The 27450-nt window shown below is 43.3% G+C and overlaps 1 protein-coding gene across 6 annotated transcripts; it reads right to left on the reverse strand.

The window, feature by feature from the left end:
• Positions 1-12768: 12768 nt before the first annotated feature.
• On the reverse strand, positions 12769-26815 carry Rabl2b (RAB, member of RAS oncogene family like 2B). 6 transcript variants are annotated; one of them, XM_045153277.1, is made up of 9 exons: positions 26760-26815; positions 24385-24538; positions 20096-20125; positions 17423-17502; positions 16703-16782; positions 14671-14782; positions 14294-14391; positions 13927-14010; positions 12769-13762 (listed from the first exon to the last, which is right to left on the reverse strand). In XM_045153277.1, exons 2-9 carry the CDS (start codon positions 24489-24491, stop codon positions 13682-13684), a joined length of 672 nt encoding a protein of 223 aa, XP_045009212.1. In that variant the 5' UTR covers positions 24492-24538; positions 26760-26815; the 3' UTR covers positions 12769-13681. The 6 variants fall into 6 exon arrangements, 5 of the variants coding, with proteins under 5 accessions (XP_045009212.1, XP_045009213.1, XP_004650488.1 ...); XM_045153278.1 differs by lacking the exon at positions 26760-26815 and adding an exon at positions 26616-26751 and having other exon boundaries at positions 14294-14388; XM_004650431.2 differs by lacking the exon at positions 26760-26815 and adding an exon at positions 26616-26751.
• Between the last annotated feature and the right edge of the window lie 635 nt (positions 26816-27450).

Here is a 27450-nt window from a genome sequence, read left to right on the forward strand (position 1 = left end):
CAGCCCCTTTGTGGTCGTTGGGATCACAAGCTGGGGGGTAGGCTGTGCCCGTGCTAAACGTCCTGGAGTCTACACAGCCACCTGGGACTACCTGGACTGGATTGCTTCCAAGATTGGTCCTAACGCCTTGCATATGATTCAACCAGCCACCCCTCGCCCACCTACTACTCGACCACCTCCCCCTGCCAGACCTGTGGGCTCCTTCCGCCCTCCCTCTTCTCATCCTCCTTGGTATTTCCAACACATTTCTTACCCTTCTCGGCCACCTAGACCATCTAGACCATCTAGGCCCTCTAGGCCCTCTAAGCCTTTTCTACCCCAACCTCAACCACCTGTAGCTCAAGCCCAACCCTTACCTCCACCCCTACTTTCAACCCCCACTCCACCCCCACCCTTATCTTTCCCTACATTCTCATTTCCCACCAAACCTGCCACAACAAATTCTTTTGCCAAGGCTTTAGTTCATCTCTCAGAGATCTTGAGGGATAGGCCTTTTCCTGTCTCATACAGCTATCAGTACACAGGACAACAGAACTCCCACTATTCTCCTCCTGATCTGAGCCTGTTCTCAACAGATCCAGTGAACCCTTCCTTCATTCTTGAGAAAAAAGAAATAAAATAAATACACACACACACTCATACATGAAAACATGCTTTGTGGACTTCTGTCTGCCTGCCACAACTCAACCCAAACCCTCCTGTATCAAATATACCCATCCTTTCTTCAACCTTCAATAAAGTTGAATTGTTATACATTCATATTGTTCTTTTTTTAAGATTTTTTAAAAAAATTTATGTGTAAGCAGAGAGAGAGAGAGAGAGAGAGAGAGAGAGAGAGAGAAGAGAGACAGACAGAGAGAAAATGGCCACACCAGGGCCTCTAGCCACTGCAAATGAACTCCAGACACATGTGCCACTTGTACATCTGGCTTACATGGATACTGGGGAATTGAACCTGGGTCCTTTGGCTTGGCAGGCAAACGCCTTAACTGCTAAGCCATCTCTCCAGTCCCTATTATTGTTTTTTTTGTTGTTGTTGTTGTTTTGGTTTTTTTTTTTAGTGAGGTATGGTCTTGCTGTAGCCCAGGCTGACCTGGGCTATGTAGTCTCAGGGTGGCCTTGAACTCACAGCAATCCTCCTATCTCTGCCTCCAGAGTACTGGGCTTAAAGGCATGTGCCACCACACCCAACCCTGTTGTTCTTTTTTAAAAAAATTTTTGTTTATTTAATTTAATTAATTTATTTGAGAGAACAGAGAGAAAGAGGCAGGGAGAGAAAGAGAGAGAGAGAGAATGGGCATGCCAGGTCCTCTAGCCACTGCAAGAGAACTCCAGATGCGTGCACCCCCTTGTGCATCTGGCTAACGTGGGTCATGGGGAATCGAGCCTTGAACCACTGTCCTTAGGCTTCACAGGCTAGTGCTTAACTGCTAAGCCATCTCTCCAGCCCCTATTGTTCCTTTTTTAATACTGAGTTTGAATTCTAAAATAAGGTAACTGAAGCCATAGATCAAGTGTGGTCTTTATTTCACACTTAATGAAACTGACAAGTGTTATATGCCTCTGCATTATCAGTTGAGGATTGGGGGGGGGGGGGTAACATAGCTTTGCCAGATGATCTAACTAGAAAATAAGGAATATGGGGGGCTGGAGACATGTACCCCTATACTTGATTTAGAGGCAGTTTTTAAATATCCCTAATGGGTAGGGTTAGGGTGTGAATTTTCATTTATCTCCTTTCAGAATGTTGATGGAAGAGCTTGATGGTATGGGAAGTATATATTTTGACATAAAAATATACCTGTGGGGCTGGAGAGGTGGCTTAGCAGTTAAGGCACCTGCCTGTTGTTGCAGTTAGATTCACATTGCTGGTAGAAATCACCCAACCAAGAACAGCTTGTAGGAAAAAGGAGGTTTATTTTGGCTTACAGGCCTGAGGGGGAAGCTCCATGATGGCAGGGAATGTGATGGCATGAGCAGAGGGTGGACATCACCCCCTGGCCAACATAAGGTGGACCATAGAAACAGGAGAGTGTGCCAAACACTGGCAAGGGGAAACTGACTATAATACCCATAAGCCTGTCCCCAACAACACACCACCTCTAGGAGGTGTTAATTCCCAAATCTTCATCATCTGGGAACCTAGCATTCAGAACACCTAAGTTTATGGGGGACACCTAAATCAAACCACCATACCTATGAAGCCTAAGGACCCAGGTTTGATTCCCCAGCACCCATGTAAGCTAGATAGATGCACATGGTGGTGCATGTTTCTGGAGTTTGTTTGCAGTGGCTGAATTCCAATTCTGTTGAAAGAAGCAGGTGGTGTGATGTCTCTTTTGGTTCCTTCATCAGGCCCTCCCCTAGCTGACTGCCGATTAAAAAAAGAACCATCTTGCTCTTATTTCTCCCTCATTTCCCCTCTTTTGAGAAGAAACTCTAAACTATTTGGCTATTTTCTTTTTTCTTTTAGGAGGAAATGAAACAATGACTATTCTTGAACTTCATCAAGCTTAATGGGGTCATAGAGCACAGCAGTTAAGAGTCTCTTACAGGCCTGAGAGAGAAACTTAAAAGTCAGTTGGATATCTCATTGCCATCTGTATGTAGGGTTTTTTTTTCCTGCTTTGGTCTGTTTTTCTAGATATGGTGTAAAAGTGGATTACAGATATTAGTAACGAAAAGATTGGAGTCCATCTATCTCAGGGTCTGGGAAGTTTAACATTGTGAGAGAGGGATGGTTGTAGCCCTGTTAGAAGTGGTGACTGATTAGCTCTCAGAGAGTGATCAAAAGGGCTGTAATAGACAGAGTTAGATAGTTGTATAACCATATGAGTGTGGACTGACTTTAAATGAGAAGAAATAAAACAGCAGTTGAATATACAGGGTCCAAAGATTAATAGAATTATTATTGGGATTATAATAGATAAAACTTTTTTCTACCATGATAATTCTAAGCTCACTTCCAAAAACTGTTCACCAGGGATGGAGAGATGGTTTAGCGGTTAAGCTCTTGCCTGTGAAGCCTAAGGACCCCGGTTCGAGGCTCGGTTCCCCAGGTCCCATGTTAGCCAGATGCACAAGGGGGCGCACGCGTCTGGAGTTCGTTTGCAGAGGCTGGAAGCCCTGGCGTGCCCATTCTCTCTCTCTCCCTCTATCTGTCTTTCTCTCTGTGTCTGTCGCTCTCAAATAAATAAATAAATAAATAAAATTAAAAAAAAAAACTGTTCACCAAATGGCACAGTGGTATCTGATCTGAATTTTTTCCTATAGATCATATAAAGCAAATGAGACACTAGTAGAATTATCAGGAATATGATAATGGCACATGTACCACCCTAGGCTGCTGTAAGGATGTATAAAGCCATGTAATTTTGTATAATTGCCTCTTATCATTTAAATTCAGAGTTAAGGGAGATTCCCTAAGCCTGTGTCATTTAAAACCTTTTGGAGTATATTTAGTGAGAGTTTCTGTATGTCAAATGACATCTTCTAAGCCAATAGATGGAATAAAAACAGAAGTTAAATGACCTGACCATTGAAAAACACTTCTGATCCACCTAAATTTCTATACAAGTAAGTTGGCAAGGTATTCTAAGGTTTTTGCTTGTCACCCATGCATCTAGGGAAATCCCAGAGTACACCTTCTAATCCATCCTGGGAGTAGCCAGGGCCAAAGGTTAGTTCAAAAGAGCCATTTGGTACCATTAGGGATTGCTCAATATATTCCTAGCTTCAGGTCCCATTCATTAGCAAACTGTTCTGATGAGTGGAAGACAATAATGTTTTGGAACAAGTCAGAAGAGATCCATCCTAGATTACAAATGTTACTGGGATATTTTGAATGAGTATGATTTTGTTGTTCCCAGCATAAGGGAGCTTTTTTTACTTAAGTGGCCTTTGATCAGACCTATCCATATATCCTAGTTTTAAAATTAGCCATCTAAAGCCAGGCGTGGTGGCTCACACCTTTAATCCCAGCACTTGAGAGACAGAGGTAAGAGGATTGCCTTGAGTTTGAGGCCATCCTGAGACTACATAGTGAATTCCAGGTCAGCCTGAACTAGAGACCCTACCTTGCAAAAACCAAATAAATAAAAAGAAACAAAAACAAGAAAATAGCCATCTTGGTATCTATTATTTTCCTTTATCATGGACTAGAAGTACTGGTGAAGGGGCCAACATACCTTAGAAGAGCTTTGTGGGCCCCCACCATTTTTTCAAGGCAAGCCCAACAGACTGCCATTTTTTTTTTTTTTTTTTTTTTTAATGAGACGAGAGCGAGAGAGAATGAATTGGCATGGCAGGGCCTTCAGCCACTGTAATCAAACTCCACCTCCGTGTGCCACATTGTGCACATGTGCAACTTTGCACATGTGTCACTTTGTGTGACTTACTTAAGTAAGATCTGGGGAGTCAAACATGGGTTCTTAGGCTTCACAGGCAAGCACCTCAACTGCTAAGCCGTTTCTCCAGGAGAGATGGCTTAGCAGTTAAGGCATTTGCCTGCAAAGCCAAAGGATCACCATTCAATTCTCCAGGACCCATGTAAGCCAGATGCACAAGGGGGCACAAACATCTGGAGTTCCTTTGCAGTGGCTGGAGGCCCTGGCGTGCCCATTCTCTCTCTCCCTCTCTACCTCTTTCTTTCTCTCAAATAAATAAATAAATAATATATATAATAAAATAATTATATATATATAATTATATTTATTTAAAAAGCTCCTTTATGTCCCTGTTCATTTCTGGTAGAATTAATAGCCTATTGAGAAACATTCCATCTAGTAACTTGAGTTAAGGTAGGAAAGCCAACTCTCTCCTGGTTTATATACTTGTAATTGGTTCCAGTCATCTCTTTGAAGAGGTGATACGCACCATGGGAGTCCAGAGGTGCTGGAAGTGGGTATGAGACCCACAGACCCAGCAATTGGTCTGACTACTATCTTGTGCATATTCCTTTTTCCCCCCCCCCCCAAGGTAGGGTCTCACTCTAGTCCAGGCTGACCTGGAATTCACTATGTAGTTTCAGGCTGGCCTCGAACTCACAGTGATCCTCCTACCTCAGTTTTCTAAGTGCTGGGATTAAAGGAGTACACCACCACACCTGGTCTCTTGAATATATTCTTGAGCCCAAACAAGGAATAAATTTTCATCTTTCAGTATAGGCAGGTACAAAGGAAAAGTTGAAAAATAGCAAGGACAGAAAACAAGGCATATTTTATAATGGGAGAGAGAGCAAACTTATGTCTGTGTCTGGTTTATCAGGTTCCTTTTTTTTTTTCCTCCAGCCTTTTCTTTCTTTGACCTGAGAGGCTTGACTCAGATTAGTGAAGCCCAGTAGATATAGTAGAGTCTGTTGACTTGAATCCAGCAGGGTTTTTTGTTTGTTTGTTTGTTTGTTTGTTTTTTGAGGTAGTGTCTTGCCCTAGCCCAGCCTGACCTGAAATTTCCTATGTAGTCTCAGGCTGGCCTTGAACTCATAGTGATACTCCTACCTCTGCCTCCTGAGTGTTGGGATTAAATGCATGCACCACTACGCCCAGAAGCCATTTTCTTTACCAGGAAAATATTATTAATGGGAAATGGTTGTCTATATATTTGAGGAACCCCTTTATTTATTTTTTGATTATACTTTTCTCTCTGTTTAAGACCAAAGTAGCCAAAATTTAATTAAATATATACTTTTGAAGGTCAATAGTGGCTCTCCAAGAGAGACTATAGGGACCTGGGAGAAACTTTATGGCTCTCTCAGTATTGGTGTAATCAGCTAAAACAATTCAGGGCAGTGCTGACTAAGTGGCTTCCTTGGAGGACGTGTTCCTCTTTTTAGATGCTGTCCTTGAAGATTATACAATGATTTTGAGTTCAGTCTCTGGATTTGTGTGATCAAGAAGACTTACCAGAGTTGCCAGAGATGCTAGATGTGTCCCATCATCTCTTGTGGCTTTTTTGACCTGGGAGCAAGGGGCTAAAATATCTGTTGTCCTTTTTTAGTTCTGGTGTCTCCATTTGGCTTTGGCTTCTACATATGGTTATTAAAATACCTAGAAAGACAGTTAACACCAGTGTCAAGGGTAGAAACTTAGGTTTGAGCTGGCTAGCATCTAAAAAGCATCTTGAGGTCTTCTATGGACTCACAGGTATAGGAGTTAGTATCTGTTGTTGATTCCTGTGGTGTCTCCTTGGAGGTATGCCACCTTTTGACCCTGGTGTGATGAATCCAAGAGTCTATGCCTGTCATCTTGACAGCCATAGGGGCAGACAAAATGACTGGTTAAGGGTCTTTTGAAGTAGGCTCTAGGAAGGAGTAATCTCTGTATGTTTTTATTAAAACTAGGTATCTAACTTTAAAACCACAGACTCTGGCCACTAATTCCCAGGCCCAGAGTTGGCTTGCCCCCCACTACAGTGAGCTGTTCAGCGAAGGAGATGCATGAGGTCCCCAAAACAATGTAGGTCATTGCCAAAACACTTGATTACCTGCCAGCACTAAAAGGTAATACTCTATTGCTGAAGACCCCACAGGTTGTAGTCACAGGACATTGGGGTACCATGCTGGAACTGAAAGGGAAACTAGCTCTCATAGTGCTGGAAAGCCCTATGAGACCTACTGGAAGAAAACAGTCACCAGTAGCATGAATAAGCAGGGGACTCTGCAGACTATGAAATCAACCACACAGACAAGAAGTACACACTTGTGCAACAATGGCATACAGCCTCTGTGGGTAACCAGCTATTACCAATTGGGTCCTGATCAGTGGAAGAGAACTCATATCTGGTACTGAAAACTAAGTCAGAATCCCATACTCAGGAAACTCAGACTGTAGAGAGAACCTCCACTGCTCTCTGGAGAAGAAGAGTGGGCTTGCACACCAAAAGTCTCTCAAATAACTTTGCATATCTTCTTTAACCCAAGCTGCTCTCACTCTTGGTTGGAGAATCTGCTTTATTTTGCAGATGGCAGAGAAAACAGAGGAGAGCCAAGATCCATTAATGAGACAACAGGATAACTGACAGCCCATCATGATATCTGCTACCTCTCCCTCATCTTCCAGGTCCCAGGAGACCTTACAGAGGAAGCAGCATCAGGAACTTATTGTATGAACACTGCTCTTACTGGTAGACAACCAGCTCCAGGATGCTAGTGGCAGACACAGTGATCAATTAATACCTATAAAAGCAGAAAATCAGAGGGTCATGTAGCAGGTGTCTCAAAACAAAGGAGCCATATAATCCCTCAAAAGGGGTTAATCCCAGTTGTCCCAGAGTATTCCTTAATTGTACTAAGGCTAGTGGCAATAGTTTGGCCCAAGAAGTCTGGACTTGTTGCATTAGTTTGTGATTAGGTGTTTTTTAAGTAGGCTATTAATCTTTTCTATCTTTCCTGAGGATTGAGGGTGCCAGGCATAGTGGAGATTAAATTTTATCCCTAGGGCCTGGGAGACCTTTTGAGTGACTTCTTCCTTAAAGGTTGGCCCATTGTCACTTTGTATGCTCTTGGATATTGAAAATATCAGGATAATTTCACATAAAAGGGCCTTTACTACTACTTGGGTCTTTTCTGTCTGGCAGAAAGCCTTGACCCACTCAGTAGAGCTATCTATCCATACCAGTAATAAGCAAGTTTTAAGAGGGGTCCCCTGGCAAGTGGGTGAAATCTATTTGCCACGTCTTCTCCTGGGTGCTTCCCTTGCCTTTGGTTCCCAAGAGGGGGTAGGTGGTTGTTATGAGGGTTAGGTCTTTTTTGTTTTTGTTCTTTTACAAACTTCACATCCTTGAACTATCTGTACCATTTAGTTATTCCCTTACCCAAAAACATTCTCTTTGTTAGTTGGACTGAGTTTTCTCTCCCTAAATGATAGACATGGTGGAAAGACTTTAAGATTTTTCCACTGTAAGGAATGAGGCAGTCATCCACCCACAGTGATCTAAATTGTAGCCACCTCCCTGAGCCTCTGAGATATAAAATTGCCTCAGGGGGAGGGAATCCTCCCAGAATTGGGAGAACATCCCTTCTATCCTCTGAGATGCCCAAGATCACTGGGTCATCTCCCTTTTGGTGTCCTTGGAAGTATAAGACTGCTACCTTATGGAGGAGCAGGACTCCCTCTAGAAGGTTTAGAATTTCTTTAGAATGTTTGTTCCTGAAGTAGTTAGCAATCCTCTTTCCTTCCACACAGCTGCATGGGCATGTAATAGCAAGTAAGGAAATTTGTAGCCTGTGTAAATATTCACCCATTTTCCTTTGCCAATGTTTAGGGCCCTGGTCTGAGCTATCAGCTCTTCTAGTTAGGTATTGGTGGTTGCTGGAAGGAGGCTAGACTCAAGATCTCATATTCTCATCATTGCATATCCTGTCTTTCTTATCCCATCTTGGACAAAAACACCACCTTATGTAAATAATTGGGGATCAGAGTTTTTTAAGGGTTGGTCCTTAAGGTCAAGTCTAGCAGCATAAGTTTTTAATAAGACTTATTGACATGAATGCTCAAGCTCTTCCCCATCTGGGAGGTAAGTAGTAGGACTGACAGAGAAACAAACCTTAAGGGTTATTTCAGGCCCCTACATTATGAGGGCCTGATACTTTACTATCTGGCTGTCAGATAGCCACATGTGCCTCTTTGAGTAAGAATGTTCCCTATGTCATGAGAAGTATGTACAGTAGGGGGGGTCTTCCCAAAGTTTTGGGTTTTTTGAGGTAGGGTTGCACTCTAGTCCAGGCTGACCTGGAACTCACTATGTAGTCTCAGGTTGGCCTCAAACTCATGGCAATCCACCTACCTCTGCCTCCCAAGTGCTGGGATTAAAGGCGTGTGCTACCACACCTGGCCTTTTTTTAAAAAGGGAGCTGGAGGCTGGAGAGAATAAATGAATAAAAATAAGAAACAAGGGCTGGAGAGATGGCTTAGTGGTTAAGCGCTTGCCTGTGAAGCCTAAGGACCCCGGTTCGAGGCTCGCTTCCCCAGGTCCCACGTTAGCCAGATGCACAAGGGGGGGCGCACGCGTCTGGAGTTCGTTTGCAGAGGCTAGAAGCCCTGGCGCGCCCATTCTCTCTCTCTCCTTCTATCTGTCTTTCTCTCTGTGTCTGTTGCTCTCAAATAAATAAGTAAATAATTTTAAAAAAATAAAAAAAAATAAAAAAAACTATTTTTTTTTTTTAAAAAAAAGGGGATCTGGAGAGATGGCTTAGCAGTCAAGACACTTGCTGGCAAAGCCAAAGGATCCAGGTTCAATTCCTCAGTATTCACGTAAAGCAAGATGAACAAGGTGGCACATGAGTCTGGAGTTCATTTACAGTGGTTAGAGGCCCTGGCTTGCCCACATTCATTCTCTTGCTCTCTCTCTCCCTCTCCCTTAAATAAGTATTTTTGAAAAAGATTGTGAAGTGTCAGGCACGGTGATGCATGCCTTTAATCCCAGCACTCGGGAGGCAGAGGTAGGAGGATCAATGAGTTTGAGGCCACCCTGAGACTACATAGTGAATTCCAGGTCAGCCTGAGCTAAAGTAAGACCCTACTTTGAAAAACAAGCAAACAAACAAAAATATGAAGGGGCTGGAGAGATGGCTTAGCAGTTAAGGCACTTGCCTGTGAAGCTGAAGGACCTCGGTTCGATTCACCAGTACCCACATAAACCAGATAGATGCACAAGGTGGCACGTGCATCTGGAGTTGGTTTGCTGGAGGCCCTGGTGTGCCCTTTCTGTCTCAGATCTAAGAAATGATTCCGTCCAAGGTCATGTCATGCCTAGAGGATACCATATGAATTCCACCTCCAGAAATTACTTTAAAAATTCTTTTTTAGTTTTATTTACTTATTTATTGGAGACAGAGGGAGAAAGAGGCAGATATATATATATATATGGAGAGAGAATGGGTGTGCCAGGGCCTCTAGCCACTGCAAACAAACTCCAGATGCATGCACTACCTTGTGCATCTAGCTTACATAGGTCCTAGGGAATTGAATCTAGGTTCTTTGGCTTTGCAGGCAAGTGCCTTAACAGCTAAGCCATCTCTCCAGCCCACAAATTACTTTTGAAAAGGTTTATGGGTTTAGTATCTCACAACAAATGGATAAAAGCACTGGAAGGAAATGCAGTTATTCATACAAGTACATGCTCATGAGTATCCTTAGCACTACTCTTCCCAATAGAGCAAGTTGGAAACAGCTCAAGTGTCCATCACCATATAAATGGATAAGTATGATGGAACATGATCCAGCTACAAAAGGAATAAGTACATGATACACTGAAGAATCTTGAAAGCATTACACTAAGTATAAGCAGCCAGACACAAAAGTTAACACTGTATGATTCCATTCATATGAAGCATTCAGAATCCAGAAATCTACTGAGATAGAAAATAGACATATTTGTAAGGGTCTCACTTTGGAGTGATGGAAATGTTTTGTAACTAGACAGCATTGGTGGCAACCAACATTATGACTGAATGGCTAATATTATATGAAGTCCACTTCAGTAAATTACTTTTATAAAGGTTTATGGGTCATTACATCCTTATTTAGTTTATCCATTTAAGTTGGCCCTTTCAAAAACTAGCTGAACCACAGAGGATGACAATGAATCCCATAAAATTTAGCAAAGAAGTGGACTAATTTCAGCCACTGTGCAGGATTGGGTATGTCGTGCCCCTTAGCCCATACTACAGATTGAATCCAAGACTTTGTACATTCTAGGAAAGTGAAACATTGCCAGCCCAGGATTTGCTATCTTTATTGAGCAGAATAAGCTATTGCTCTAACAAAGCAATGGAGGCCCTTGTAAAGGTCCAGCTTAATGATGCTGAATATCATTAAGAGGAAAGGATGGTGCTCTATAGTAGAGGCTGAGAGGAATGCATTTGGTACTCAGGTGATTGGGTGCTGTTCAGATGCTTGTCCACTCAGCTCTAAGCACAAACCCTTCAGATAGGAGGAGAGGGATCTACCCACCAGGCCAATGACCTAGGCCAGAAAAATGCCAGAGATGGCTTAGTAGTTAAAGCACTTGCCCATGAAGCCTAAGGACCCAGGTTTGATTCCCTAGTACCCACATAAGCCAGATGCACAAGGTGGAGCATGTGTCTAGTTTGTTTGCAGTAGGTAGAGGCCCTGTTGTGTCCATTCTCTCTCTGTCTCTTTCTCTGCTATTTTTCCTCTCTCCCAAATAATAAATCTTTTTTTAAAAAGAAAAATGCCAGCCAGAAGATGGTGGTAGGGAGATATTTTTGTTTCCAGGAGGGCCCAACTACAGCCCTAGCAGCTCTGCTTTTTCTCTTCTACTCACTCTTTTCTGTACTTCCTGGGAATTTGTGGTGAGTCAGAATCCTGAGGAAGTTTTCCTGGTTGGAATTAACTACTGAAGCAGACAGATCTGAGCAATCTAAATGTGGGAAAACTGTATGTGTATGTGGCTGCTGTTGGAACTTGCTTGGGCATCTATCCCTCAATTGCTCCAAGCATTGATAGGTGAATGCATAGCTGCCTTTTTCTTCAGAGAAGTGTCTGAGCTCAAACAGAATTATTTTGTCCTGAAGGTTACAAGCTGTCTTCTCCACCTCATATATCTTGCTGACGGAAACCAGAGACTCTCTGATCTTGAGACAGGATGGAATTGGGGCAGTTTGTCCTCCAGAAGTTTCTTGGGATTGGATGTGGCAAAAGAGCTGGCCTTCAGCTGAGACTACAACCTTGTTTAGCTTTTCAACTCCTCTGCTGTCCTCACTCATCTGAGAAAACAGCCCTAGTAAATCATCTAAAAACTCCTTTTACAGGCTCTGCTTCTAGGCAGCCTGATGCAAAGCAACTATGTAAAATCAGTACTTGTGCATTTAAAGTTTTTAAATTTACTTACATGACAGAGAAAGGTAGAGAGTGGAAGGGAAAGAATCGGTATGCCAGTGCCTCTTGCCACTGCAAAAAACTCCAGATACATGTGCCACATTGTGTGTCTGGCTTTCCGTGTATACTGTGGAATCAAACCTAGGCCGTCAGGCATTGCAATCAAGTGCCTTTAATCACTTATCCATCTCTCCAGCCCCTACGTGTGCATTTTTAAAGATGTGAAGCCTATCTCAACAACAAAAAAACTACTGGGCTAGAGTGTAGCTCTGGGCTTCTGCGTGAGAATGAAAATACTTAGTAGCAGAGGCCAGTAAGTTAAAAAGGAGACATAAAGGGAAGAGAAAGGAAGGGAGGAGGGTACTTAATAGGTTGCTATTGTATATATGCAAGTACAATGACTGTGATGGGGAGGTAATATGATGGAGAATGGAATTTCAAAGGGGAAAGTGTGTGGGGGGAGGGAGGGAATTGCCATGGGATTTTTTTTTTATAATCATGGAAAATGCTAATAAAAATTAAAAAACAAAAAAAGAAAGAAACAACAACAACAACAACAAAAAAAACCCAAATTCTACTGAAATGGTCTCTAGTAATCAAGTGTTAACCCGAGGACTGGAGAGATTGTTTAGTGGTTAAGGCACTTGCTTGTGAAGCCTAAGAACCCAGGTTTGCTTCCCCAGTACCTACATTGGCCAGACATGGTGGTGCATGTGTCTGGAGTTCATTTACAGTGGCTGGAGGCTCTGGTGTGCCCATTCACTCTCTAATTGCCTCTTTCTCTCTTGCACTCTAAAAATACATAAATTAAATTAAAAGAAGAGTTAATCTGAGTTACCCCATGGCAGATCAAGGCATCCTTTCCTCATTAACGTGATTGATGGGCTATGTTTTGGTCTTTGCACACTGCAGACCAACAAAAGCACATAGATTTCTTCATGTTCATATAATCTTTATTATAAAAAAGGAAAGTATATAAACAAAATATAAAAACAATGCAAATGATGCACAAGATGATCATAAATACATACTAGCAAGCTGCAGGTAATTAGCAGGGGACGAGGGGAGGTGGGCTAGTTCTTCCTGTATAGTTCTTAGCCACTCACAGGAGGTTCAGTGTTAAAACTTGTCCTAGAGAAATGGAGGAAAACTTCCTATGCTGACAGGGAGGTTTTTAAAGGTGTTCTGTAGACCAACTTCTTATGATACAAATGCAGGTTCCTATAGCACATATGGCCTGTTGTCAACCAATAATAATACCTGTTCATGATTAGATAAGTTAGACCTGTCTTGTTTTTTACTTAACTGTAATGCAAACCTGTTCATATAATCTTGGCCTGACTCAGAAGAGCTCATGAAAAGCTGGTGCTTAATAAATACACAAACACTGAAATGTGCAATTACCTTCCCAAAAATTGGTTAGTAGACTGAAGGAGGATAAAAGAACAGAAGCCTCAAATATTCTGCAGGTGAACAGGGGAGTCAGCTTAGCAATCATTATCTTGATAAGAGTGCAAGGAATAGTCCCTGAATTCAGATTTTTGGGAAAAGCCCACAAATACCTAAATGTCTGCCTATTGAAGAATTGGACAAGCATGTTCCCAGATCCATGGTCAGGCTTCAGTTGTGCTTGGGAGATATCATACGCTCATCTTTCACTCCGCTGCAAGGAGGCTGGTAGGATCTCATACCTGCTCACTGTGCTAGTGCTGACCTCATCTTGTGCCACAGGACATACAGGATGTCAAACTGGGGTGGCTTGGAGAGGCTCTCCGATCAGAGATATAGGGGTACTACAAAAGGCTCCCCACATCCCAAGTCAGTTATGCAAGGCTATTCTCTGATCACGAGGGGGATGAAGTCTTGATTCTGTCACTGTTCTCTTGATCTGGTGTATCCTCCTCCTTCTGCTCCAACTTGAAGTTCTGTGAATAAGGTCACAGGTGAGGCCTAGTCCTGAATTTGCTTAACTATAACTCTGAGGTACATAGGGTGGCAAAGGCATGCAAAGACAATTATATTGGGTTATATTCCACATTCTTAAAGAGACCTACTTTTCCTGTCCCATTCAAAACTGGGTCTGACCTACCTCAAGCTCCTGTAAAACCTCATCCATGAAGTCCTGGGAAGTTTGTTTATAAGCCACAGCTAATCGAATTGCATCATTGAAGAGCTGAAGGTGAGGTGGAAATGGTGGGAGCAATGTGTAGCAGTGGTCAGAGGGCCAAGGGCCCTACCCTTAAAATTTGCAGGCTTACCACTCAATGAACCTTCCTACTGTCATCCTGATCCCATGTATTCAACAGACTTTTATTTCATCCATTGCAGTCCCACCAGCCTTGTGGTTATACCCAGCCACTCAGTGGCCCTATCCTCTTGGTCCCTTTCTTTCCAGCCTTCCTATAACTTCAGTAGCCATAACCCACCTTAACAGACTGCCTCTACAGTGTCATTACCTTCACGACATTGGTACCATCGGCAGCTGAGACAAAGTACAGAGGCAGGGAGAACTTCTTGGCAAAACTGAAGTTTTTTTGAGTCATCTGTATGTCTGCTGCAGAGAGAAGTATGGCATTGGCCTGTCCATCCAGAGAAAGGGAGAAGGGATTTGGAGGGAGGATCAAGAGGCTCTGTGTCAGAAAGTGGGGATGGAACAATTAGGGAATGTATCCTCAACAGATTTCAGGATCTGAATCCTGGGAGGACAGGTTGGTACTTTTGAAATTTTCACTGGGAAGAAAAATGACTGAAGTTTGCCCATCCCAGGAAAGGAGGGAATGTACAGTGATGGGTACCCAGAAACTACTATCACCCAGGTGCAAAATAGCCCCACCATCGATTTTATTTGCCACCAGGATGCATGGGATTGCTGGCCTGAACTCCCGAAGTTCTGTGTACCAGGTGCTCAAGTTCTTATAGGTGACTTTCCTCTGTACATCAAACACCTACAAAGGGCAGAAGACAACAGTTCAGGTGTATCGGTGTTTCTGTACTCCATCACTAGATGACACACACCCAAGCAGGTAAGAGTCAACTGAGACTAACACCTTCAGAGGATAACTTAAGAGAAACCAATGGACAAGCATCACAGGCAGGAAGTCACTCACAGAAGGAAAAGAGGTACACTCCAATGTCAAATGCCGGAGCAGGACTGAGACTGAAAGGGCTCATGTTGATTTTCCTGTTTCAGGGGGAGGGGGTCAGACTTCTGGGGCTACATTGTCCATTTGCCTTACCTCACATCCTCTTTTATTTTACTATTCAAATTTAAAAAATTGAAACTTCTCAAGGGTTTTTGTTTTTAAGAGGAGCAGGAGATGAGACCCTTCCTGTACCCTCTCACTGGCTAGTAAGCCCCTGCAGGCAGCTTGCACATGCACACAAGTTAGTCCATATACTAATGTGGTCAGAGTCCTGTGGATGCATACAGGAAAGAGCAACTGAGGAACATCAGAGGAGGCTGCTGGAGGTGGTGGCATCTAAGCAGGAACTGAACCATGAACAACATTTCTAGTGAATGGGAATATAAACTGAGAAGAGTTGAGGGGACAGCTAAGTGGGAGCAGTGAGTAAAACAGACCAGTTCTTTTTTGTTACTGCTCTTTATGGATAAAGTGAAAATAATTCACGGCAAAGGCAATGTGGTCATGCACATTTAGGAGATAGGGACAGGAAAATGAGTGATGCCAACTAATACCAAGTGTCAGGGCAGACTTGTATGCCATCAATGGTGGCAACTTATAAGCACTATGTGCTTTTATCAGAGATACAGCACTTTTTTCCTCCCTTTGTGATTATGGTCAGAGTGAGGTTATGTGACTTACAGACCTAGACCAAGAGCAATATAACTTCCACTAGGTTCTCTACTTAGGTACTCAGTTCTGAGATCTGGCTGCCAGTCTGTGAGAAGTCCACATTAACCCATACAACAAAGTATTTGAGGAGACACACATAGCACTACCTGCTTATGGCTTAGTTTGTTGCCAGAGATGCCTGCAACCCAGCTTGGTGAGAACACAGACACTATGGATTCCTGACACAGCACGAAACTTTTTTGTTTTTGGTGCCATCATGTTTTGGATTTTGTGTAAGAGCTTGAATGCTATTCTAAGAAGTATGAACGACTAAAGTTTTTACTATATGACAACTGTTAGGTATCATTCGGCTGGGGTGCAGTTTAGCAGCACACTCCCCAGTACCAAAACCAAACCAGACCGAACCTCAAACTAGTCTGTTGACTGGATGTATTAATGTGTTATAGATACTTGGTATTCACAAAAACGTTTTGTGAGTCAAAAGAAAAACATGTTCCTCCACAGTATCTAAGACTGGTAGCCTGGGAAATGATCCTGGGGTGGGGGGTGGGTCACAGGCCGGAGCTCCTAGGACCTATTTCCACAAGCTCTCACTTGAACCCTATGAACACTGCATTTCAGGTACTTCTGCAGAGCCTACTACCCTTGGCCACTGGGTAAAATCCTGGGGATAAACAGCAGTATGAAACTAGGGGGGAGGTGAGGGCTGGTCTGAGGAGAAAAGGCCCTTCAGAAGTGGCAGGTAACAGGGAACTTCTCTGGTGGGTTTGCTGCACCAGGGGAGGGGCTGTGGTCTTGTCTTAGCCAGTAATACATCTGCGGCTGAGTCCTAAGTTCCTTCACCTTTCTTTTACTTGCTCCCACCTAAGAATACATCACCTGGCTTGTTTTCACTTCAAAGCTCTGGGGTACAGAATGTGGGTGGCCTTGGTCCCCCTCCTGTAACATCCAGGTTTGGTAGTAGTGTCCAAGACTGATAAGGCCCTGTCCCTTTACCTTTCAGGCCAGAACTACCCAGTGCCTCTGTTTACCCCCCAGATGGTCTCATACCATGATGCAGGCGTGGGCCTTGTGGTAGTAGGAAGCATGCATGCTCTGGAACCGCTCCTGGCCTGCCGTATCCCAGAAGTCTGCAACATGAACACAGCTTTGACTGCCTGATAGGGCCAGAGGGCAGGAACCCACACAGCCCAAGCATTTCTGTGCAGGTCTCTATGTAGAGACATGAAACATGTATGTAGTGTGAGAGGTGTGAATGCACTGTTGTATACAGGAGGACATAAGGCCAAGAGGAAGATCAATGCAGACAAGGAGTCCCAGGAAGCAGAAGGTAGGTGCTCCTTGCCCTCACACTTAAAATGCAGAGCCCTCCAAGTTCTAAATTCCCATGTGTGGTGACCACACATGGTGGACAGTCAGGTGACATATGTGGCCTGGCAAAGGAGGGGGTTCTGGTCTCATGAAAGTATATGAGATGATGTTCAGGCCACAGATGCTATTTCTTCATACTGGTTCAATGACAGTCCCTGCAATAAGGACACCTACTATCTGGTCACAGTCCTCTTTATTCCTTCTCCCTCTGGTAGGTAGTCTCCTAATGTTTGCTTTTCTAAACCCTGTACTTGATACTTTTTTTTGGCCTGTGTACCTCCTTCTATGCTCCCTGACTACTCTATTTTCCTCCCTTCTCTCCTCTTTTCCCTCCCATGAGCCTCCTCTTCTACTTCCACCTCCACTAAGGCTCACTTGGCCTGAGTCCATGCTACTCACCCACAAGAATGGTCTTGCCGTCCACTGTGGCCGTGTGCTTATAAAGAGTCAGGGCATATGTGGACAGCTGCTGTGGCTGACTGCATGCAGGTTAAAGAGGAAAGGTGAATAAAAGTAAAGGTAAAAAATGGTGTGTGTGTGGGGTAATGTCTGTGTGATAGGCCCAATTCTTCCTTAATTTTTTTGTTTTGGTTTTTTGAGAAACATCCTCACTTTGTAGCTATGGTAGCCTGTAACTCACTGTATAATCCAGACTGGCCTAGAACTCCTGGTGATGCTCCTCCTGTTTCTGTTCTTCCTTAAAAAGTTAGTTAGGGCTGGAGAGATGGCTTAGTGGTTAATGCACTTGCCTGCAAAGCCAAAGGACCTAGGTTCAAATACCTAGGATCCACATAAGCCAGATGCACATAGCAGCACATGCATCTTGAATTTGTTTGCTGGAGCCGGAGGCCCTGGTGAAAGCCTTCTCTTTCTCTCTTTCATCCAATTAAAAAAAAAAAAAACAACTCATCTATAAACGTGTGTGTGTATGAGTGCACCAGGGTCTTTTGCCACTGCAAATGAACAACAGATACTTGTGCCACTATGTGCATCTGGCTATGTGGGTGGCTGGTGAGTTGGACTTGGGGTTGGCAGGCTTTGCAAGCAAGCTCCTTCACTGCTGGGCCATCCTCTCAGCCCTTGTTCTTCCTTTTCTTCTCCTGACCTTTAAAGATTATATTTATTAAGACAGAGAGAAAGAATGGCCATACCAGGGCTGGAGAGATGGCTTAGCGGTTAAGCGCTTGCCTGTGAAGCCTAAGGACCCCAGTTCGAGGCTCGGTTCCCCAGGTCCCATGTTAGCCAGATGCACAAGGGGGCGCACGCGTCTGGAGTTCGTTTGCAGAGGCTGGAAGCCCTGGCGCGCCCATTCTCTCTCTGTCCCTCTATCTATCTTTCTCTCTGTGTCTGTTGCTCTCAAATAAATAAAAATAAAAAATAAATAAATAAAATAATAATTTAAAGAATGGCCATACCAAGGCCTCCTGCCACTGTATGCATGTACCACTTTGTGCATCTGGCTTAACATGGGTACTGGAAGATCAAATCCAGGCTGTCAAGCTTTGCAAGCAAGCACCTTTAACTGCTGAGCCATCTCTCTAGCCCCAGCAATCCTTCCTTTTCTTTATGGAGTTAGATTTTAAACTGGATGAACTCTATAGAGAAATCTGCTTCAATGGCATGACCCTGGCATCTTAAGTCTGAGTTAACATGGACAGGATTTTACAAATTGTCCTAAGTAACATTATAAAGTTAGAAAATGCAACTGTGGATACCTATACTCCTCCATGGACAGAACACCTGTAGGCTAGAAAGAAAAAGCTAACTCAAGGCAGAAGCATGACTGCCTCATGGAAAAAAAACAAATCACCCACAAGCCAGGCAGCTGACAAGTTGTACATAACCTGAAGTTTGCCTGTGTGGAAAATACTAACGAAAAGCCTGAGTAACCTCTCTCTTTCTCATAAATAAATAATTTTAAATAAAAATTTAAAAAATATTTTATTTATTTGAAAGAGAGGGAGGGCAAGAGAGAGAGAGAAGAGAGAGAGGGAGGCGCAGAGAGGAAGAGAGAATGGGCACACAAGAGCAAACTAACTCAACGCATGCACCCCCTGTGCATCTGGCTTATGTGGGTCCTGGGGAATTGAACAGGGATCCTTACACTTTGCAGGCAAATGCCTTAACTGCTGTTTTCCCCAGCCCATAAATAAATTTTTTAAAAGTCTGAGTAACAATACCTCCAAAGCTGCAATATGCTAGACAGTTTAGTGGGGTGGGCTTACAAGAATGCCTGGTATTGGGCTGGAGAGATGGCGTAGCGGTTAAGCGCTTGCCTGTGAAGCCTAAGGACCCCGGTTCGAGGCTCAGTTCCCCAGGTCCCACGTTAGCCAGATGCACAAGGGGGCGCACGCGTCTGGAGTTCGTTTGCAGAGGCTGGAAGCCCTGGCGCGCCCATTCTCTCTCCCTCTATCTGTCTTTCTCTCTGTGTCTGTGGCTCTCAAATTAAAAAAAAAAAAAAAAAAATTAAAAAAAAGAATACCTGGTATAGCTTGAGCATGCTATCTAGATTTCAGCCACAGCCATTGGGGGCCAGAGCTGGGAATAACAGGCTCCAGGGTTCTTCTCATGTACAGTTCTCAGTGGATCTACCTGGGAAGCTTTTTAGGAAGTTCCTCACTCCATACCTAAACAATCTAATGCAACAAACTAAATGCAATAGTTCATACATAGAAGGAGAAGCTGGTATCTCACACTGTATAAAGTTTATTCATATTACAAACTTAAAATATTATGTGTCTCCAGTTTTGAGGTAAGAGATTAAGTGACTGGTCCAAGGTCAGAGTTACGGCAAATGAAGCAGGCTTTGAATCCAGGGTATCTGATTCAGGCCAAGTGCTATCTGCCATCTTCTTACCTTCCTATCCTAGTAGAAATCCAAACTTAAGTAAGCTCGAGCACCAATAACCTGGATTTTGTGATGTGGTGTGGGTCAACCAGTGAGGAGCCAGTGTGAAGGAAACCAATTTGTCTTCATTGGGCTGATGGTATAAAGGAAGGGATAGAAGGCTGAGATGCACGGGAATGGGAAGAGCCAAAAGAACAAGGGGAATTTCAAGCCTTGAAGGATACAATCCATCCATAAGAAATCTCTCCATGAGTCTGCAAGAGAAACATACAAGATCATAGATTAGGCAGTATCCCTATCTTCTCTCCGTCCCTACTTTACCACTCCCAGGCTGACAACTTGGAAGCCACTGGTGGCCTCCCATTGCTGATGAATCTTCAGCCATAGTTTCTAGGTCAAGCCTGTGACCTGAGCCTCACCATTATAGTAAGCCCACACAGCCAAATCACTGGTGTCATTCTGAATATACAGACCAGACCATATGAGGCTCTGATTCATTACTTCCATCTCACACACTGCTGTACACAATTACCATTGCTTTATGGATGGCCAAACAGTCCATTAAAGCAACATCTTCAATCCAAAAGCTATTTCCCTAAGGCACTGTAAATTATTAGGGCTTTGCTTAAATGTCATCTGAGCAGTAAGATTGCCAGTAACAACTCTATTTACAATAGATAAGTAGATTCACCTGTCTATCTCTCCCTCTCTGACTGACAAAGAATCCCATTGAAATAGTGGGTATTTTATGTTAATGATTTTCTCTCAATCAGAACTGACTATGTAGCAGAATAGATTACAAAGCCTTGGTCTGTTGCTCTATCCCATGGTCTAGGGATTTGCAAAGCTACAGGGTACCCAGTCAGTATTTGAATACAAGAATGTGAACACAATTAATAAGCTTAATTTAGTACATATCCCTGAACCTAGTGATATCCCTGAAATCTTTTTTCCAAATAAACAAACAAAAAACCACAACAATAACAAAAACTCCACCATCCTCCAAAAGACATCTTTAAAATTGCATTCTCGGACTGGAGAGATGGCTTAGCAGTTAAGCACTTGCCTGTGAAGCCTAAAGATCCCGGTTCGAGGCTCAATTCCCCAGGACCCACGTTAGGCAGATGTACAAGAGGACGCACACATCTGGAGTTCGTTTGCAGTGGCTGGAGGCCCTGGCATGCCCATTCTCTCTCTCTCTCTCTTTCTAGCTGCCTCTTTCTCTCTCTCAAATAAATAAATAAATAAGAAAATTGCATTCTCTAACTATAATGCAATTAATTTTTTTTAATTGCACTTTATTTTTAAAATATTTCTTTATGAGGTTGAGAGAGAAAATGAGAATGAGAATGAATGGGCACACCACAGCCTCCTGCCACTGCAAACAACTTATAGATGTATGTGTCACTTTATGCATCTGGCTTTACATGGGTCTGGGGAACTAAACCCAGACCAGCGTGCTTTGCATATACACTTTTAACTGCTCCACCCCCACACATGAATTTTTATTTTAAAAATTATTTATTTGTACATGTGTGTGGGGGTGCCACAGCCTCTTGTGACGAAAAACAAATGCCAGATGCTTTTGCCACTTTTTTTTAAAGGTATGGTCTCATTCTAGTCTATGTTCATGTGGAACTTGCTCTATAGTCTCAGGCTGGCCTTGAACTTTCAACTTTAAGGTCCTTCTATCTCGGCCTCCCAAGTGCTAGAATTAATTCAGGAAACATGAACAGGCACTGAATTCCACAAAAGAGTACCAGAAGCTGCTTTAAGGGTGATCAAAGAGAAAGAAAATAATTAGACTCCAGCTGCCACTTAACACCATGGGTGAAACTGTAGCTCCATCTTTATTCTTATGCTGGTCAAAATACCAAAATAAATAAACAAATAAAGGTGGCAGTATGGCCTCAATATCTTTCTGGAACTGAGGCTATGCAGACAGATGACCTCAATGAATAGACATAAGAGCTAATGGCCTTTGACTGGGAGTTATGATTCACATACTAAAAACTAGCACAGCATAAGTAAATAAATAAATAAGCCGGGTGTAGTGGCGCACACCTTTAATTCCAGCACTTGGGAGGCTGAGGTGGGAGGATTGCCAATAAATATTTTAAAAACATTTTTTTAGGCTGGGTGTGGCGGCACATGCCTTTAATTCCAGCACCTGAGAGGCTAAAGTAAGAGGATCTCAGTGAGTCTGAGGCCTCCCTTGGATGTCTTTCCAAGCCATATTCCCAAAAGATCTATAAGTTATCAAAACAATAATTGGCTTCCCCTTTAACTGCCATTTTGGTCCATTATATTAGTTCTAAACTCCAGAATAGACACATTTTTAATTCTTGCTTATTGTATAGGATATTATTGAAGAAATCATTGCTCTCACTTTTATTGTATGAGATGTTGTTGAGGAGATCATAGTTCTCACTTTTATGCTATGGGATGCTGTTGAGAAGATGACAGCAACTGCAAACTACTACAGCAGAGCTCCAGCGTGAGAGTGTGGGATAGGAAAGCAAATGTAAATTCATGAAGCTGGCCTAAAACCAGTAAGGCCCTTAGTGACCTATTAACAGCTACCTGTGTTTAAGGTTAGAAAATGAAGTAGGCCACAAATAGATGGTAAGACCCTATTGTGAAGACTCCACATGCTTTGGCTGCAAGATCACTGAGAAATCAAGCTGGAGCTGAGCGGAAAACATCTTCCCTGTAGACCAGTTGACAGAAACTTGGAAAAAGCTACACTGCATGCAGCCCTAGGGAACAGAGAAGTCATCAGCGGTGATAAACAACAGTGGACATTGCAAGCATTAAGTTTGGTCAGCTAGGCCAAATGACCCAATTGGTGCAATATTGGCATGTCTGTTATGAGGAAAACCAACCACTCTCTAATTGGACTGAAGACCTGCTCCATGGGAGGGAATACATGCTTGGTACTGAAAACCTAGTCAAAAGCCTATGGCGAGGAAGGTCATGAGTCTTAGAGGTGTAATGCCTGCTGTTGTCTGGATGAATGCATATATTATGTTTACTAAACTGCTCTGTAAGAACTTTTCTTTTTTTCAATGATATTTTATTTATTTGAGAGAGAAATTTAAAGAAAAAAAATGCCAATAAAGAGAGAGAGAATGGCATGCCAGGGCTGTCAGCTGCTGTAAATGAACTCCACACGCATGCACCACCTTGTGTACCTGGCTTACGTGGGTCCTGGGGAATCGAACCTAGGTCCTTTGGCTTTGCAGGCAAACACCTTAACCACTAAGATATCTCTAGCTCTGTAAGCACTTTTCTTAAGGTTCTTACCCATATATTAATGCTACTCTCACTTTTGGTTAGAGAAGCTCCTTTTTTCAGATGGTGGTGACCACTGGGATGACTCAAAAGGCACCAAAATACTGAGAAGAAGTGACAGAGGAATATTCAGCATTGAAACATCTCTATTGCACTCTCCAAGGCTCAGAGTCCATTGCAAAAGAGGTGACAGAAAGAATATGAGAGTCAAAAGAAGGGTAGGACTGTTTACAATGCATGCCCAGCTCTAAAACACTATCTTCCAGATACAATTTGGCCCTGACATCCATGACCCCACAATGCCTAATGTTACCTACACAAGACCCTCATAACAGGAGGAAATAATGATGATATAAAAATAAAAGAGACTAATTTAAAAAAAAGAGAGACTAATTGAGAGGGGGAGTAGACATGATGGAGAGTGGATTTGTAAAGGGGAAAGTGGCAGAGGGGAGGGAATTATCAGGGTTTATTGTCTGTAATTATGGAAGTTGTCAAAAAAGTTTTTTAAAAAGAGAATATACTTTGCATGGATTTAAAAAAATGAGATAGGCTAGGAGCCCACTTTAATGTTTAACAGACATCTAGACAGGAGCAAATCTACCCTCACCCCATGAAAGCAGAAATGGGCATGTACCCTCACCAGTCCCACATGGGTGAAATGTAGGATGCCCCATGGAGACTGTAAAGGTTCTCTTCACCTCTTCAGGTGGAGAGTTCCATATCTGGGTGGATAGGCAGGCACTTAAGTCAGAAAAATAAGCCAATCTTTAATGTCATTACAAGCAATCATTGCTAGCCACGCATTTTGATCTCAAGGAATCCCTCCAAGAAAGCATCCATACCACCTTTACTAAACTTGTCACTTTTCTCTCTATATTGCCAATGTCTTACCCCAGCAATCCTTTAACACAGTCCATTTTTCACTTCCTTATTCTGGAATATTCCAATAGTCTCCAGGGTGACCCATTCTACAACTTCTGTCAGGTCTCATTAAAAAAAAAAAAAAAAATCTCTAAAATCTTAGTTCTTTTGACTCATTCCCACTACCTCAGTACAGTTTTGTCATAATCTCCTTTTCCCCCATGCACACCTGGACTCTAACCAAGACTCTTCTCTCAACAGTCTACAGAAGTCATGACTCTCTGCATCTCTGGAGGACTTTTCTAACAACCTATATCTCAGGGCCTGATCTTTCTCCCCTAATCTCCCAACATACTTGGATTTGCCCACTGCACTATCCCCTAGGCAGATGATCTTCACATTGTCATGGGCATCATATTTTTCTTGGTCCAGATCACAAGGTTTGGTTGTGTCTCCTGCCATTGGCTCCTGGCTGTAGACAAGAGCAAGTCCCGGAGTCTTTTCAACGTCTGGGAAAGTAAAGAAGAGGCTGCTGTTAGACAAGAGAAGTCCCCTCAACCAAATCTAATTCTTCCTCCTGAACAGAAGCTGATGAGTGAGAGCCCAAGGACACAAACCCTTCTCCATTCAGCACCAACTTTGCTGTTACCTGCTGAGCTTAAGGGCTACAGCTTTCTTTTCACAGATTCTCCTATCATCTTCCTACTATAGGTATGCTCAGGCCACACCTCCCACCTGCTGTGCTAAAGACTTATAAGTTCAACATACAAGTTTTCTATTTGAGAAACAAAACAACAGTGGCCATGTCACTGGTAGAAACAGACTGACATACACTAGTCAATGATGCCTCACATTCCTGCCCATCTCCCTTTCACTATCCACCCTAGTGCCATAAGCACTGTCTCTATCTTCCTCAACATGGGCATCTCTTTTTTTAAAATTTTTATTTTTTATTTTATTTTATTCTCAACTTTTATTAACATCTTCCATGATTATAAAAAATATCCCATGGTAATACCCTCCCTCCCCCTCACTTTCCCCTTTGAAATTCCATTCTCTATCATATCCCCTCCAACATGTGCCTCTCTTAAACCTCTTTTGCAAAGGATATGTAAAAAATATTTTATTTATTTATGAGAATGGAGGGAATGAATATAGGTGTGCCAGTCTGATTGCCACTGCAAACAAACTTCAGACACACATGCCTCTTTGTGTACCTGGCTTTACATGGGTACTGGGGTATTGAACCCAAGCTGTCAGACTTTGCAAACATGTGTCTTTAACTGCTGAATCTTCTGTCCAGCCCTTCAGGGGATATTTTAAAACCTCTAATAGTTTCAAGTGTCTCCTAAATCTCTGTTATGCCAAACTATGCCTACACAGAGTCTACTTCCCTCACAGCTTCAGACATCTAATTGGCTACCAGGTATGTAAATAGGAGACTAAAGCACACAAGCACATTACATGTTAAACATAAATAATACTTTAGTTCTTTTCACCTCAAATGTTGCTTCTTATATTCCCATATGTACAAGACATTCCCAACACCCAATCTCAACACCCATATGTAACATCTTCAACCTGTTCCACTCTCCTCAACATCCCAAATACGCCTGCAAACATTACTAAGATTGTACCACAATCCAGATTTTGAGCGCAAAGGGTACACAGAAATAATACAATGACAGCAGGGCATGGTGGTGAACGCCTTTAATTCCAGCACTTGAGAGGCAGAGGTAGGACAATCGCCGTGAGTTCGCGGTCACCCTGAGATGACATAGTGAATTCCAGGCCAGCCTGGGCTAGAGTGAGACCCTACCTCAAAAAAACAAAAACTGGGTCCTTTGGCTTTGTGGGCAAGTGCCTTAACTGCTAAGCCATCCCTCCAGCCCTCCCAACCAGTTTTTTAAAAATTAATTTATTAAAGCTGGGCGTGGTGGCGCACGCCTTTAATCCCAGCACTACGGAGGCAGAGGTAGGAGGACTGCCGTGAGTTCGAGGCCACCCTGAGACTCCACAGTGAATTCCAGGTCAGCCTGGGCTAGAGTGAGACCCTACCACGAAAAAAAAGAAGAGAAAGAAAGAAAGAAAGAAAGAAAGAAAGAAAGAAAGAAAGAAAGAAAGAAAGAAAGAATACAATAACGACACAGTAGCAGGAACTCGTACTCACACACTTCACCATAAGCAGATGATGCAGAGGTGGGTTCACTCTGCTGCAGTAACGGACAGAACAGAGGTGTGCACACCCGTCAACAGACAGAAAACAGAAATAGGGTTTCCCCAACTGTGCTATCACAGGCAGGAACTGAGTCTGTGGTGAAGAGTTGGACTCTTCCACCTCTATCCTGCAGAGGGAGCGATGCATTTGAAAGCAAAACCTAACTTATCGCTCCACTCTCAAAGACCTTCAATGGCTGTCGTTCTCGCGATCCAGGGGGTCAAGCTCTCCTTCACACGACAAACATTTCTGATTGCCCACCATGCCTAAACACCACTCTCGTTAGACTACAGAACGCACGGCTGGGTCCAAACTCAGTCCAGCTCCCGCTAGGCCCTGACCCACGGATGGCCTAGAGGGGCAATTACCTGGGCCCAGCCACTCCCCTCCGCTTCGTCCTCACATGCAGCCTCTTGAGGGTCTGAGAGCCCCGGGAAATGGACACCAACGTCGTCCCGGCTGTTGCAGCCCTTGGAACTGCTCAGGGTTCACGAGGGACTGAGCTCACTTACCGACTCGGTCGCGTCCCAGCGGCTGCTACGCAACCACACCAGGACCCCGGATAGAGTTGTCCGGCGAGGGCCCGAAGGACCAGGTGGGGTACGGGCTGGCCATTGCGGTGCCTGGAGAACGGGTGGCCTACCAGAGACCAGCCTGCTAAGGTGAGGGAGGACGGGTTTGGGAGGCATGCGGCCCGCAGGTTGTTGCAGTTTGTGAATACTGAATGGGAGCAATCTGAGCAAATATCTCGACTTTCTTAAACTGTGGGCAAAAGCGCCCAAAGTAAAGGTCTATGAACGCACAGTAACCAAAATTAATCCAGAAAAATAATGAGTCTGTGATATTTCTGACAGACATCCCCAAGGTGTTTCCTCTCGTCCTCTCTCTGCAGCTGTAGTTCTGAACCTCTGCGTGTTCACTGGCTCATATCATTGTTAAAAACACTGCCCAAAGCTCCCCAGCTCAGATTTAAGACTAGTGTGTAGGGTTAATAAGTCTGGAGGTCCCAGCAAGCATTACATGAGTCACAGAAGTTTCTAAACCAGGTTTTAAAACAAGGAAGTTCATTCTGGTTGTAAATAACTTTCCAAATCAGAGCCCTGTAATATCACCTGATGCACAGGAACCTGTCATTGTCCCAGGCTACCACCCGCCCAAACAAAACAGGTGTATTATTAAGATGTAATCCAGCCAGACATATGA

This window comes from Jaculus jaculus, chromosome 6, assembly GCF_020740685.1.
Source record: "Jaculus jaculus isolate mJacJac1 chromosome 6, mJacJac1.mat.Y.cur, whole genome shotgun sequence".
Classification (NCBI taxonomy): Eukaryota; Metazoa; Chordata; class Mammalia; order Rodentia; family Dipodidae; genus Jaculus; species Jaculus jaculus.

Excerpts from the sequence above, each read along its gene's own strand:
- Rabl2b (XM_045153277.1), bottom strand. The coding sequence starts at position 24,491 with ATGGCAGGAGACACAACCAAACCTTGTGATCTGGACCAAGAAAAATAT. Across the intron at positions 14,392-14,670 it reads GGTGGCAAATAAAATCGATG|CAGACATACAGATGACTCAA; the intron begins GTGGGGCTATTT and ends TTCTCTCTGCAG. Across the intron at positions 14,011-14,293 it reads ATGGTACCAATGTCGTGAAG|CTCTTCAATGATGCAATTCG; the intron begins GTAATGACACTG and ends CCTCACCTTCAG.